This window comes from Sciurus carolinensis, chromosome 10 (assembly GCF_902686445.1).
Source record: "Sciurus carolinensis chromosome 10, mSciCar1.2, whole genome shotgun sequence".
NCBI classification, from domain to species: Eukaryota; Metazoa; Chordata; class Mammalia; order Rodentia; family Sciuridae; genus Sciurus; species Sciurus carolinensis.
This window is the reverse complement of record NC_062222.1, coordinates 79,872,642-79,888,412: the sequence shown is the minus strand read 5'-3', so window position 1 is coordinate 79,888,412 and position 15,771 is coordinate 79,872,642. Positions and strand designations below refer to the sequence as shown.

At 39.2% G+C, this 15,771-nt stretch overlaps 2 protein-coding genes across 5 annotated transcripts in view; one reads left to right on the top strand and one right to left on the bottom strand.

The window, feature by feature from the left end:
* The window catches only part of G3bp2 (G3BP stress granule assembly factor 2), a 76,832-nt gene extending 68,286 nt beyond the window's left edge, over positions 1-8,546 (bottom strand). The window contains exon 1 of the mRNA XM_047565783.1: positions 8,397-8,546. The gene's annotated coding sequence lies outside the window, so the exon portion shown is untranslated. The remainder of the gene's footprint in view (positions 1-8,396) is intronic.
* A 195-nt stretch (positions 8,547-8,741) lies between these two features.
* Positions 8,742-15,771, top strand: part of Uso1 (USO1 vesicle transport factor) — a 71,148-nt gene continuing 64,118 nt past the window's right edge. For 3 of the 4 annotated variants that reach the window (XM_047565777.1, XM_047565778.1, XM_047565776.1), the window contains exon 1: positions 8,742-9,005. In XM_047565777.1, the coding sequence (XP_047421733.1) occupies positions 8,940-9,005 (66 nt within the window). In that variant the 5' untranslated portion in view covers positions 8,742-8,939. The remainder of the gene's footprint in view (positions 9,006-15,771) is intronic. The other variant, XM_047565779.1, reaches the window with a different exon arrangement.

Below are 15,771 nucleotides of genomic sequence, written 5' to 3'. Positions count from 1 at the left end.
GAAAGAATGGGGAGGGTATCCTCAGTGGTGGATACTTTTTGTCTCTCACCTTTATCCTTCTTCCTGACCCAAATAGGTATACTATGCTGAATTGAGATGAAGCAGTCAGCTTATAACCACAGAAAAAAATTAATATCAAGTCTGATGTGCAGAAAGACTAGAATCAACTTAGACCCCAGATAATATTAGTCCTGTACTGCCTACATCCTAATTTATTAAAGAAATTCTTAAGTTTGGTTTTCTGTTGTAGTACATGGTAATCACAACTGAGACAGTAATCTACCCAAGGCCACAATCTAAAAGTGGCAGGACTAGAATGAAAACATAGGTCTTTCTAGGTTTGCAGAGACAATATGCTTCTCTGGTCCAAATCAAGCTGAGGATGACTTCTCTCTATGTGAAAATAGGAGTAAGAATTTCTAGTAGTCCAAAATGACACGTCAGGGCCTGGCACAGAGGACTAGGGATTCAAATGTTTGCCGAATCAATAATTCAAGAAACCAAGCACATCTGTTTTCAGTATTCTGGAATAGTGAACTATTTTAAGTACTGAAAAAAAACTATTTATGTGATTTGGGTATAATACTCTAGCTGCAGTTATTAGTCAGCAATTTTATTCAGTTTCTTGGTTCTCTCACACCACTCTATCCCCTTCCTCAATTCCTTCCTCTCTCCTGAAAGTCCTTCTACCTTCTCTTTATCATTCAGCTCCTGCAAGTCCATCTCCTGCCACCATTGTCAAAATTTAAAAAAAAAAAAAAAAAAAAAAAAAAAAAATATATATATATATATATATATATATACACACATGGGGGGGGGGAGAGAGAGAGAGAGAGAGAGAGAGAGAGAGAGAGAGAGGCTGTGTAAGAAATTTTGAGAAAAGATTTCTGAACGAAGCAGCCGAGGAAGGCAAAAGTTAGACCAAAAGGACCATCCTTCCCAGGTTTGCAGAAAAAAACAAAACCACTGCAGTAGGGAGCTCTGGCCAGAGATGAGCAGCTACCCAGAAGCTGCAACTCTACTAACTTCAGGCGGAAAAGCTAAAGTGGCAGCAAAGCACTTAGTTCAAGTCAGATCAACCCATCAGACGCATCCAGGTCTCTTCTGAAGTTGACAGGAATCACTAATATGTGTTCAAATGAAGTGTGGTAAATATGTCACTGTACTGATTGAAATGAATTGAAATGGTATGAACTCTGAACTACAAACAAATATCCTGGTATTTATCATACCATCAAAATACCTGTATAATCATTTTGCTCTGACCCAGACACTAGAACCAGATCTAGATAATAGCACCCTCCTGGGGAGACTGGCTGCTTTAATAACCATGGAGACATTGGGTTCTGTGCTATCAAGGAATCGCAAGCACATACTTAGGAGAGGGAGTACTTTTAGGACTTGGGTCTGGGTTACTTTAAGTCTCACAGACTTTGTGGCCCTACTGCGGAAGTCATGTGTGTGTGCACTGTAGGTGGAAATGAGTGGTGGGGAGGGCAACTCGGAGCTCTTCTAACTCTTCAAACTACCCACAATGAGTATGGCATTTATGAGATCCTGGGCAGCTTCAGGAGACAAATTCAGGCCAAAAGGAATATGTTCTTCTTTTGCTTCTCTGTGCTTATGATCTTCTCGCCTTCTCATCTTCTCTTCTGAGCAGTTGGTGGACAATGATGTCCACATACATGCCTATGCCAGTTCTGGATGGTTCACTTAACATCTGCAAGTTAATGAGCTGAGCCCATCCTGATTATCTGTGTGGTGTATTCACTAATCACAGGGCACCAGCACCTTGTAATCATCTTCATTAAAGAACTGGAACTGGGAGCTAGGGATGTAGTTCAGTTTGGTGACAGAGTGCTTGCTTAGCATTCTTGAGGCCCTGAGTTTGATCCTCAGATCCACCAAAACAAAAAAGGTGAAATTGGGGGAGTGAGGGGACCTTGAAGGTGTGGGCTAGATTTGAAAATCTCTGGTCCAGGTCAGCTATGATCTGCTGGTTCTGGAGGTCCAGTCTACCTTGAAAGACTGCATTCTGATCTCAGGAGATGGACAACCTGCTAACCTCTCCCCTTACACATCCCCACTTGGGCCACAGACTCAGGTGAATGAGACAGATCAGCTGCAACTTGCTCTGGGATGTGGCGTGCTGGTACAGGTGGTAGTGACTCCATAATAAATCATCTTAAGATTCCACGGAATCTTCAGTCAATAATGTGAGCTTCAAAGGCTTTGGTCTAGCTGTGGAATGGGACAGTAAAATCTTCAATACCATCTCAACTATTCAGGATCTGCCTGTTCAGCCAGCTGTAGAGGAGGGGAGAAGACAATGGGTGTGGGGAGGTGACAAATTCTCCACAGGAAACAAGAGTGCCAGGGCCTGGATCTGATAAACTCATCCCTTGATGGTTTTATAAAAGTCTTTTAGAACTGAAAATGTGATTTCCTAATTTAGAAGTTTCATAAGTAAGCAATTCTGTTTATTATATTTTCTTAAAATGGAAACACATCTGCACACTTGAAAAAAAAGTGTGGACTTACTGGCAGATATATACATGTAATCTAAAATTACTGTTATTAAATAACAACATGGATTTTTGAACCTTTTGCAGAGCAACAGAACTGACACTAGCAATGTGCCTAAACCAAAACCAAAAACTACTACTAGAAAAAAAAATCTTTTTTAATTGGCAAGCAGTTAAGTCCTTTGGAGATAGAGAGTAAGCAGCCACTGTTTTTCCTATCCTGATGAACTTTCTCTTGATATGGTACTCTATTTCCTCTAAAGAATGGCCCTGTTCCCCAATTCTTACACCATATGCTTTCAGGTGAGCTGAAGATTCCCACTCCTTGATTAGAGGGCATATGACTCAAGGCCAATCAGAACATCTCAAACCCTGGACTAAAGGAATTTTGGTTCAACACATAAGACACATGACCCAATCAGATTCAATGAGATCCAAGGGGACTTTGAGTAAGACTATTACAAAAGAGGTTTGGTATCCTCCTTAATGAACTTGGACCCTGGAGATAGAAGGGCTATGGGTCATAGCAACCAACTTGACCCACAATGGAGCAGAAAAAGAAACCAATACAGAGAGCAGAGTCCAAAAGTAGTGAAAGTCCAGATCCTGGGTAAAATGTCTCAATATTCCAGATTAAACCATGTTTGAAGTAACAGATTTTTTAGAAAAATGAGTCCATATAGTTGAGTTGAACACTATTTAAAATAACATCTTTAAATGTTCAGTTGTTACTAAATTGATAATACACATGAAAGATGATCTGTATTCATTCCAACTTTTACTGAGTAATTACTATGTTTCAAGTACCAATATTATCTAATAAAATCCTAAAAGCAAACACAAGAGGTAGGTAACAATTGTTGTTGTTTTGAAAAAGGTCACAACCAGGCTATATCCCAGAATTTCAGGAGGCTGAGACAGAAGGTTGGCAAGTTCAAAGTCAGCCTCAGTAACTAGTGAGGACTTAAGCAACTCAGGGAAACCCTGTCTCAAAATAAAAAACAAAAAGGACTGGGGATATAGCTCAGTAGTAAAGTGCCTCTGGGTTAAATCCCTGGTACCAAAACGAAACAAACAAAACAACAACAAACATCAACAAAAAATTTGGAGCAGAAAGCCTGGGCTCTTAAGTATATGCCACACCTCAACTATTCCAAATCCTTGCCTTGGTCATGTTTCACATATCCTAATATTTGGTGTCTGAATCTTTTCAATCAAATGAAACAGGAAGTATAGACAAATGAAACCAATCAAGTGGAGCAGGATAGGGGCCCCAAGCCCTCTTGTACCTCTCTCAACTAAGGAATTCTTTAAAAAACACTTGGAACACATTAAGAGAGGATGAAGAAGACTCCTATTTATTGATATGAAACAATCTCCAGATATATTAAATGGGAAAAGTGGGCTGGGGGCATAGCTCAATGACCAGATGCTTGCCTAGAATACGCAAACCCTGAGTTTGATTCCCCAGTACCACAAAAGAAAGGAACAGTGTGTATATAGAGCTACTTTACTTGTGTTATAAAAAAAGAGAGGGATTATATACATGTATTTTATATCTGGAAGACTATACAGAATTATTTACATTAATTGCCTAGGTGGGCAAGGACCTGTCTTAAAAAAAAAAAAAAAGAAAAAGAAGAAAACCATTGCATTAATGTAGTATATCTCAAAGTAAAATGTAACCAGCAGGGACTGACATGTGATTTAAAAATGTTAAGTTCTTTTCTCCCTAGATGTTTATCTTTATATATAATAAAGGTGAACTGTCAAGTCTGTCATTAAAGACCACCAAAATAGTCATAAACTGAAAAGGGCATGTCAATAACACTTTCTGAGGACCCTGATTTGGACTCTACTGAGAAAATATGGCTAGCACTCTGTTTACCAACACTGCAGAATTTCTCCTCCTATGCACACAAATCTCTAGTGGGAATTCCCTCATTGGGGAATTCATTCAACCATTAGAGCTACCAACTGCCTATTATGTGTCAGATACTGTGCAAAGCACTAGAGATAAAGTAATTTACAAAAGGACTAAAATTTTGCTCTGATGGGTTTAGAATTCTGGTGGGGGAGGAATATAAACAAGACAAATATGTAAAAATATATACACTATATTTCATTAATCCTACAATGCACATTTTGCTCCCATTTTATAAAACCTAAAATTGGAATGTATCTTTTGGTAAAATACACCTTATAACTGGCAGTTTTTTTTTGTTGTTGTTATTGTTGTTTCTAAGTTATAACTGACAGTGTAGCAGATCCAATGAAATATAGGAAAATATTGTATAGAAAAAAGTTTATCTGATGATAAGTGCTACAGAAAAAAAATAAGTGGAACAGAGGGAAGCACTATGAGAAGGTTGCAAGTTAGAACATTCAGGAAAGACCTATGTAACATTTGAGCAGACCCCAAGGGTGAAGGAGTGAGTCATACCTCCATGTGGATAGAGTAGTAAGCATCACAAACACGGAAGAACAGTGTAAAGGTCAAAAGGGCAGAAGGGTCAGATTATGTAGGGGCTTGCAGGTCACCTTCTACTTAGTGTACTATCACTGACTGTCTTGAGTATAGAGAGGTAGGATAAAGTTACACACAGGAGCACAGGCTTTGAAGTCAGACTGCCAATTTATGCCCAGTTCTGCCACGTCCTAGTAGTACAACATTGGTCAAATTATTCTCTTGATCTGTTTCTCGACCTGTAAAACAGGGCTAATGACTCTATTCATCTCACAGGATTGTTGTAAGGATTAAGTAAATTATTTTATGTAAAGTACTTTTACCAGAACCTGTCAAATAAAGAGTACTACGTTTCTGACATTGTTATTTTTGATTAGTCATGAATTTTGACTGCTGCTTCATCATTATCAGTTTATTTTGTTGAATATTTGGTTAGCTGACATTGTTGACACTGTTGATGATGTTTTTGGACACTGATTTTCTAGTACCTTATCTTTAAAAATCTGTATATGATGTATTTCAAACACCAATTATCATTTCCACCCATTTTACTAAGCAAGTATAGACAACACTCCACCCCATCACCTCCTCCAAACTAAAAAAGCAATCTTACACAACAATATTTCATTGTTTTTGCTCAGTTTTCTACTGGAAAGTTATGAAAGGATGAAAAAGTGGACCACGAAAAGAAGCAATTTTAAAAAGTGGATTATCAAACCAATGGATTCTGTTAAATGCTCTGCTGTTGGGTTTGGTTTGGGAAAAGGAAAATCATTATTTTCTCAAAATTTTGGATTAGGTATATTATAATGATTCATAGCACTCATATCCTGAATGCTTAGATCTATGAAAGTCAGAGGTATAATAGCACACATCAGACAGTCACAACTTTTTCATGTTGTCCTTTATTTAACGAATGGTTCTTGAGCAATTACCATGTTAAGAATTATATCAGATAATGAAAGAGAACAAACTGAAATAAGATGTGGTGTTCTCTATAAAACCAGTGGAAGTGGATTAATATGTAACCTTCTTCCTCTTGAGTAAGGAGTCCATTTCATGCTTGTCCCTTAATGATGATGCTTCTATTTCCCTTTCGGACCTTAATCGAGGGACAAATTAGACACTGTACCCTCTCTGCCTCTTCTTGAGGCAGGAGACAGAGAGCAGATCCCCCAGTTCTTGCACACCAGACAGAGGCAAGACTCTGAGTGTGGCCAGGGGATTTTGGGTGGCTCCACTCTCATCACCTCTGTACCTAACTGTTCATGGTTCCTGCCCATAGTCCTTCCTGCTGAGGGGAGGCTGTTATGATAGGAAAGAAAAGGGGTCAAATGAAGGAAAAGTCATAATAAGCTGTTACTACTATACTAACCAAAGTATAGTAACCTACTATACTCACCAAAGTTTAAAACAAAATAGGACATTTTGACAAGGCTGGTACCTTAAAACAACTTTGCTAAAATGTTTAGGTGCTGTGTTTTATTACCAAATAACAGAAGGAATAGGTATTTCTGAGTCCTCCTCCACCTCAGAGTTCATCCCCAAGGGGTAAGGATTAGGGGTTGGGTGAGGTTCTTTGCACATATTACTTAATATTAAAAATGCATAGCATTTGTTGGTTACTCTTTTTAGGTTGCAATAAAGTACCACCATGGAAAATGTCTGAAGCAAAAGGTCAAGTGTCTAGTTTAAACTACAGGACAATGCTTAGTATACAGTGTCTCGGGCAGTCTTTTTTTTTTTTAAAGAATTTAACCTTTATTTTATTTATTTGTTTTTACGTGTTGCTGAGGATTGAACCCAGTGCCTCACACATGCTAGGCAAGTGCTCTACCACTGAGCTACAACCCCTGCCCATCCTGGGCAGTCTTACCCCACCATTCTCAAAGACTCCCAGGCTAAAAACCTTAGCACTAAAAAATTAAACATTCACCATAACCTTCATGGTGTGTACTTCCTACAATTCCACTCACAGATTAAAAAAAAAAAAAGAACCTCTTCCTCAGCATAATATTCATATATCTTTCAATGACTTATTCATTTATCCATCAATATCACCCTTTTATAAGACAGTGTTAAGCAACAGATATAAAAATGGATAACACAGTCTGGCCATTAACAGTTTGATTTAACAATTTTTATTGAGTATCCACCATATATTAATAACTGCAAGGTGTGAGCATGTACATATGCATCCAGGTTTCAAGGAAAGCTTTCAGGAGATGATGCTAGAGTTGAGGCTTAAAGAATTAGCAGGAATTTGTCTAATAAAGAGGACAAAGGGGAAGGGCATACTGAGACAAGAGGAAAAATGCCCAGAATACATGGGGGAGGCAGGAGCTAGAAAAGTAGGCAGGAGTACAGATCATAACAGGCCTGTATACCCAACTAAAGAGTTTGGGTTTTATTATAGAAAATGAGGAACCACTGGAGGATTTTAAGAAGAAAGCTGACATGGACAGATGTTTTCTTGTTATCAGACTCACCCAAGGAGACTGCACTGGAGGAAAGCCAGGGATAAATGCAGACAAACTAGTTAGGAGGCTACTGCTGTAATCTCAGTGAGAAATGACCAGAAGAATAAAAACCATGTCAGAGGCAGAGAGGACAGAGCAGAGAACCTATTTGAAAAATATTATATAAATAGAAATCTTACACCTGACTACTGATTGGACATGTGGAGGTGGAAAGGCAAAGTCTTTTCTCCCGGTTTCTTCATTCTGGCTTAGGCAATTATTTTGGATAGTGGTACTATTGAACATGGCAGGGCACGCAGTAGAAGCATATTGATCTTTTTCTTTAAGGGAGGCTGGGGAAGATGATGAGTTCAATATTAAATGCTGCATCTGGGACCTAAAGGGAATCCAAGTGGAGAGGTGCATGAGTCAGTTAGTTGGCTAATTAGTCTGAGCTTTTTCATCTCAAGAGATTTACAAGACCATTCCAGAAACATGTATCTGGAAACCTCACGGAATAGGCATTTTTTCGATTAGGAAAAATGACATTTTGCATGTTTAAAAAACACTGAAAATGCAGAGGCTGAGCTAATAAAACATTGTTACTCGCTGCCAAACTGACACCAAAGAAAAAAATTTATTCTAATTTCTTATTTCTTTAACTAAGAAGCTAATGTAGGTTGCAATGGGTGCTTCCTTACAACAGTTGAAAATTAGCGGTGTGCCGGGTGTTTAGATCTAGGAATTCCTTTTAGCAGGTTTGAAGAACAAGAGCTAAAAAACGCGCCCTCCAGTGGCAATGGAATGAGGGGTCTCTAGCACCCTTTCTACCACCAAACAAAGCCCTGTAAAGAAATGCAATTTATGGGGCATCACAAGGCCAAAACGCTCGTACTGCTAAACCGAAAAACTAAACAAATCCTCCCAGGGTTGGGACCCACTTACCAGTCACGTTGGCCGAAGGAAAATTTCACTTTCGACTCAACAAAATAAGACCCAGATTTGATAGTTTGCAGTAAGTCCCGTTCGGCGACAACTGAACACACAGCGAGCCAAAACGCGTAGTCTAATCTGATCCTCTCCAGCCGGCAGGGCTGGATTTCGACCACGTGGGTGGCTGTGGCCAGCTAGAGCTATCCGCGAAGGGAGGGAGAGGAGGCGTGTCCCTGCAGCAGGAGGCGGGGGCTGAGCAGTGGGCGGGGCTTTCCAGACCCCTGCTACTGGGCTGCTTTCACCTCCTCTCCCCTTTTGCCTTCGCCCTTCGAGCCGCCACGTAACGCCACGTACCCGCGCATGCGCACCTCGGACGGCGGCGGCGGCTGTTTCCGGGCTTAGGAAGCAGGAGCGGCCGCAGAGTAGGAGGCGGTGGTGGCCCTGGCCGAGGAGTGCAAGAGTGCGAGTTAGGGGTACAGGCCCTGCAGAAGGCAGGGGAAGTTGCCTTATTTTCTTTACCCAAGGGGCTGGTAAAGCCGGTGGCCGAGCGACAAGATGAATTTCCTCCGCGGGGTAATGGGGGGACAGAGTGCCGGACCCCAACACACAGAAGCCGAGACGGTGAGAGGAGCCGCGGGTCCGGGACTTGGGAAGGGTCCGAGCCATGAGGGAACTGAGGACCCGGGGGCCTGGAGGACACCTCCCGCTCCCCGCTGTGGGTCGGGTATCTACACACCACCTCCCCTTTGCCTTCCTTCCCCTCCCGAAATTCCGGAGTTAATCTCACACCCCCAGCGCAGTCCCACAGCGGCGGCTCGGCTCGACTGACAGCAGCCGCGCTCCGACCCTAGCAGGCCTAACAACTCCGGCGTGGGGAGTGGTCTGCGGTGGGACGGATCCGGGGCAGAGATGGCACGACCTGTCCCCCACGCCCCTCGGAGCCGCGGGCTCCTCCCCATTTCCCTTTACCCTTGTTTCTCCACTGGCTGGAGGAGCCTAAAGTCCTGCTCCCTCCCTTGCAGTCTGAAATCCGGGCGTTGGAGAAGACTGGAAGGAGGTTTAAAACCCAGCTGTTGGCGAGAGCATGTGGCTAAGAATAAAACGATATTCATTGGGGCACAAAGCCACCTGCTCCTGTCCCATCAACTGGAAGGAAGGTTGTTCACCCCGGTGCTATCCATTCAGACCCCGCTTTTCAGGCTGACCCAATATATGTCATTTGACAGTTACTTGCTTTAATGCTATAGAGGGCTTTCCCGCCCAGAAACCACTTTGAGGACAGAACTCCTTCGTATTTTCACGATTTCCAACATCGTTTAAAAAAAAAAAAAAATTCTGGGTTTGTGGCTCAGTTGTGGAGCGCTTGCCCAGCATGTGTGAGGCACTGGGTTCAATCCTCAGCACCACATAAAAATAAATAAAGGTATTTTTAAAAAAGTGTTTGCCACTGAAAACACTGTTTGATAGCTGCATGGATTTTAGACTTGGGATAAACTCGTTTTGAAGTTTGATGTCTATTGGAAATGGATGTGTATGGGTTTTTAAAATATATATTTTTAATTTGAGAATAATTTAAGATTACAGAAAAGTTACCTACTGTGACATTTTAAAGGTAAACTTTGGATAGAGTCATGAACACCTTTGTTACTGGGTTACTGAAGGTTAATAATAGTAGCTTCCATTTGTTAATCTCTTAACTTGCCATAGATACTATGCTCCTTTAATTCCTAACAGCTCTAGATGATTGGTGATAGTATCCTGCTTTGCAAATGAAGAAATGAGGCTTAGAAAGAATTGAAGTAAACTGACCAAGATCCTAGAGGTAGAATTCAACCTAGGTGTAGACTTCAAAGCCCAAATTTTATTGTGGATGCTCATATTTCAATTACTATAGTTATAAATTTATGTAATAAAATTATAACTTCACAAAACTGAGGTAGACTTTTTTTTTTTTTTTTTTTTTTGGAGGGGAGGTGCTGGGGATCAAACCCAGAACCTTAGTGCATGCTAGACAAGGGTTGTACCACTGAACTAGATTTCTAGCTCCAGGTTAGAACTGTTTCCTGGGGTGGGAGTGGGGCACATTGGGGGATTGAACCCATAGTTTTATACGTACTAGGCAACCTCTTTACCCCAGAGCTACATCTCCAGACCCTAGGTTAGAACTGTTTAAGGTCTAAGTAGAAGGCTGGTGACTCCTTCGGTTGAAGTTCAGGACATATCTGTCTGTATCTGTCTTTCTCTGTCCCCCTTCACCCCAACACAGTGTTTAACTTCACTCATCTGTTGTCACATAAGGCAGCCAGTTTGCCTATTAGAAGACCATGTTCTCTCCAGATTACCATAGTCACAGCCCACTTCTTCAGTTCTTATTTGTTTATTTTGTGTGGTATTCATGTTTGAAACATCAAGTTTTGAAATGTGGCTTATTAGAGCTTGCTTTTGAATTAGATCCTGATTTGAATCCTGTCCTTTCACCCTTGATTGATTGATTGAGATGGACAGGAGGGAGATGGCTAATACCTTCTCTCTTCAGGATGTATGAGGACTGAATGAAATAAAAATTAGAACCAAGCATATAGTAGATGCTCAGCAAAGGATAGTTTTGACTACATATGAGTTAGAGGAAGAATTTTTTTCTTTTTATTATAGTTGGCCTCATCACAGTGACTTCTGTAGAAAATACGATCTCAAATTCATAGAGTATAGGATTTTAAAGCTGGAAAGTTCTTACAGATTATACAGGTTGAGCCTCCTCATTTTACAGACCCAGATTACTAAACACCTTGTCAGTATTGCAAAGTTGGGACACTTATCTTGTCATTGAATGAAACAATGTATCTTTTACATTATGATTTCAAAATAATATTTGAATGTCACTTGTGTTTGTTGTATATATAAATTTATAGGAAAAAGAGATTTCTTGCCTGACAGTGTATACACTCAAAATGGAATAGTCATTTGTCTTCTGAAGAAAATCAATCAATTTACTCTTTTGGGGGGTGGGTACCAGGGACCGAACTCAGAGGCACTCAACCACTGATCCACATCCCCAGCCCTATATTGTATTTTATTTAGAGACGGTTCTTACTGAATTGCTTAGCACCTCACTGTTGCTGAGGCTGGCTTTGAACTTGAGATCCTCCTATCTCAGCCTCCTGAGCCACTGGGATTACAGGTGTGTGCCACTACGCCTGCCCAATTTACTGTTATTACAGCATGAATAAAACGTATTTTACTCTTATTCCATGAGGAAGTTCAATAAAAGGCATAGATCAGCTAGGCACAGTGGTGCACACCTGTAATCCTAGCTATTCAGGAGACTGAGACAGGAGCATTACAAGTTTCAGGACAGCTTCAGCAATTTACCAAGACCTTGTCTCAAAATAGAAAATAAAAAGGATGGGGGATGTAGCTCAGTGGTAGAGCAACCCTGGTTCAATCCCTGCTACCACACAAGAAAAGTCATAGGTCACTGATTTAGAAGTATTATAGAGCATCAGTGGAGTGTAGTACAATATTTGATGTTTTAATTAATGATTTGATTGGGCAGGATGTTTTACTTACCAGAGTTTGGAACTTCTAACTTCTGTATTATCACTTAGTATTATTTAGTTTCCTCCTTTTTTCTACAAAATTAAATCATACTCTTTTCATTGTGGTTTTTCCATCTTTCTTGCTTTTCTCACCTTTTTCCAATGAAAAGCCTCTTTTCTTTGACTTCTACCTATTTATTATTTGTTTTTCATTTATATAGACTACATTCTGATTCATTGTACACAAATGAGGTACAACTTTTCGTTTCTGTGGTTGCGCATGGTGCAGATTCATACTATTCATGTAATCATACATGTACACAGGGTAATGATGTCTGTCTCATTACATCTTTCATACCCCTACCCCCTCCCTTGTCTCATTTCCCTCTGTGTAATCTAAAGTTCCTCCATTCTTCTCTTATCCCACACACTCCTACCCCCATTATGTATCATCATCCACTCATCAGAGAAAATATTTGGCCTTTGATTTTTTTGGGCTTGCCTTATTTCACTTAGCATGATATTTTCCAGTTTCATCCATTCATCTGCAAATACCATAATATTATTTTTTATGACTGAATACTATTCCATTGTGTGTATATACCACAGTTTCTTTTTCCATTCATGTGTTGAAGGGCTTCTAGGTTGGTGAGTTCTACCTCTTTTATAAATCCATAATCAGTGTCTTCCATTCCCTGTACCCCTACTTTCTTTCCCCTCTAAACTATCTTTGTATTTTAACTAAATTGTGCTTTTCTTATGCTTCCTACTATTTACATATAGCTCATCACTTTTATTAAAGTGTCTTTTGATCAAAGGTGTTTTTGTTTTGGGGGATTGGGATTTTTTTGTTTTGTTTTGTTTTGTTTTGGTATTGGTAATTGAACCCAGGGGTGCTTTACCACTCATCTTCATCTCCAGGCCTCCCACCTTTTGTTGGGGGTGGGGAGACAGGGTCTCACTAAGTTGCTTAGGACCTCACTAAATTGCTGAGGCTAGACTCAAACTTGGGATGCTTAATGTTTATAGAATTAATTTTCTTTTATTTGAAAAAAAATTACAGATCAGTAATCATAGCAACTTATAAATATTAGGTACTAAGAGTACTTTTTAAGGATGTTGCATAACTGAAGTCTATTGTGTCAAATGTTTTATTTAGAAAATTTTCAGATTAACTGCTTTGAGAGTTTCCACTGGCTTTTTTTTTTTTTTTTTTTCCCCAATTCTTCTTTTAGTGGGAGTACTTGGGTTTGAACTCAGGGGCACTCAACCACTGAGCCACATCCCTAGCCCTATTTTGTACTTTGTTTAGAGACAGGGTCTCACTGAGTTGCTTAGCACCTCACTTTTGCTGAGGCTGCCTTTGAACTGACAATCCTCCTGTCTCAGCCTCCCATGCTGCTGGGATTACAGGCATGTGCCACTATTTCTTTTTTTCTGGTGCTGAGGATCCAGCCCAGGGCTTTGCATATGCTAAGCATGCACTCTACCACTGAGCTACACCCCCAGAGAATTATATTGTTAATTGTATATTATCAAGCTTTTCATACTCAATTAAAAGTAACTTTGGACTGGAATTAAGGTGGACTTCAAAACCAGTCAAATAGTAAATATTTATATTTGTATCATAGGATTGTCAGCAATTCTATGAAATACTGAATATTTTAAATACATAATTCATCCACATTAAACTTTTTTTATATTTTAGAGTCAAATACTTTTTGATTTCTTTTTTAACTTGATGTACAGACAGACACTGATTTCTGATGATTGAAGCCTCCTTAGCCTCGACATACTTTGTAGGGTGCAGATAACCACTATTGTAGTGAAAATCCTATGCAGTTTTTTTGTTTTTGTTTTTTGTTTATTTTTAGTTGTAGGTGGACACAATACCTTTATTTTATTTTTTATTTTTATGTATTGCTAAGGATTGAACCCAGTGTCTCACATGTACTAAGCAAGCCCTCTACTACTGAGTCACAACCCTAGCCCCCTATGCAGAGTTTTAAATGTTTGTTTATACTAAGTTTTGCATCTGCCTTTCAATCAGTGCATTCTTTTAAAGGTAGTTTCTTGAAAATTCCAAAAGAAGTCTTGAATATATTTAATGGTAAATCATAGGGGTGTTTTCTGCTCTAAAGTTAAATTGTGAGGTATGAAAGTTGCTAACATCCAGAAAAAGTGTACAGAATTACAATACTGTTTTGATGTCTCTTTTTAGGTCAAACTTTGATGATCTGGCTCAGAAAACAAAAGGGCTAACAATATAGACTTAACTATACTTTAAAATTGAGGAGTGTGGTCTTAAATTGAGACTTTTGGTTTGGTCAACACCATTTTGTACCATATCTATAAATGTGTAGTCTGAAATTCCTATCTGGGTTGATGTTTCATATTCTACATTGATAACCAGGTCAATGTCATAACTGGAATGAGTTTTCTCTCTTGGATTGTCTTGCTATAACAGTGTCAGAGACCATAGTAAAAGATTTGTTATAATCACTTCAGTATCCAAGCAAAGATGCCTTTTTTAAGCAGTGTCTATTGAATACCACATGTCCTTTTTGAAGGTTAATTATGTTGATTACTTAGGGTGATTTTAAAAAGTTAGAATCATTTATGACTTTTATATGCTCTAGCATTATGAAGATATATTCCAAAGAATGTGAATAGATGTTCTTGAAAGAAAGGATTTTATCCCCAAAGGAGTATGATGATCAAAAACAAAACAAAAACCCCTCATATTTATACAGTGTTTGGTAAGCAGGCACTGTTAACAATTTTAGATATTTTCAAAATGGAGATATAAAATAAGCTGTGTTTGCTAAATGTATTTCTCTAGATCCCTCCCAACCCTGGAAGTTCTCACTATATTGCCCAGGCTGACCTCCAGCTTCTGAGCTTAGGGGATTCTCTTCCCTTAGTTTCTGGAATAGCTGGAAAAACAGATGCATACCACTGTGCCAAACCATGGGTCTATTTTGAGAAATATACAGGGCAAAATTTAGCATATATATTTACTTAAGGGAAGACCACTTGGTGTGTATATGTGTGTGTGAGTGTGTGTGTATGGTGCTAGAGATCTAACCAGGGTCACGCACATGCTAGGCAAGCACACTACCACTGAACCACATCCCCAGCCTTAGAATGCTACATTTTAAGAATCCTCCAATATTGTGGAGTTCAAGAAGTGTTACCCACAGAGTACCTAAAAGATAAGATAAACCGTGATGCCTTTTGATTTGAGAAATAATTATATTCATTCTTGAACCAGATTATTGTTTAGGAGAGAATATAAGAATCTTCATATACATTTATTAATAGCGAGTATTATTTCTCTTTTATATAGTTACCCTTTTTTATTTATACTGCTTTGCATTCCACTTTTTCTCTGTTTTGGATGTATGCAAAAATTACGGTTATCATTTTTATACCTCAGGCAGTAATGCCATAGCCATTCTTTGTATGAAGTTATTCTACTTTAATTTGAAAACTTTTGTGTTAGATTTGGGGATAAGAGCATTTGCAGTGGGCTGTGTGATATGATAATCTTGTTTAAAAGGATGTCTATTTGAAAAGCACAGTTCATTTCTTGGAGAAAACAAGAAATAAATGGAGAATAAGTGAAGCAGTATGTTACCTTGGTAGACTTATAGATAATTGCAATAGAAATGGATTGTGTTGGATTCATTGGATTTGTCTGCATGGTCGCTTGTGTTTGACTTTGTAACATTCCCACATCTTTTTTTAGATCATAATAATTTGGGTCATCTGAAGATAAGATTGCTTTTTGCTTTCTTTATGAAGTCTTCTCAGTTACAGTCAAATTTAAAACAAACCTGTCTTTTTTA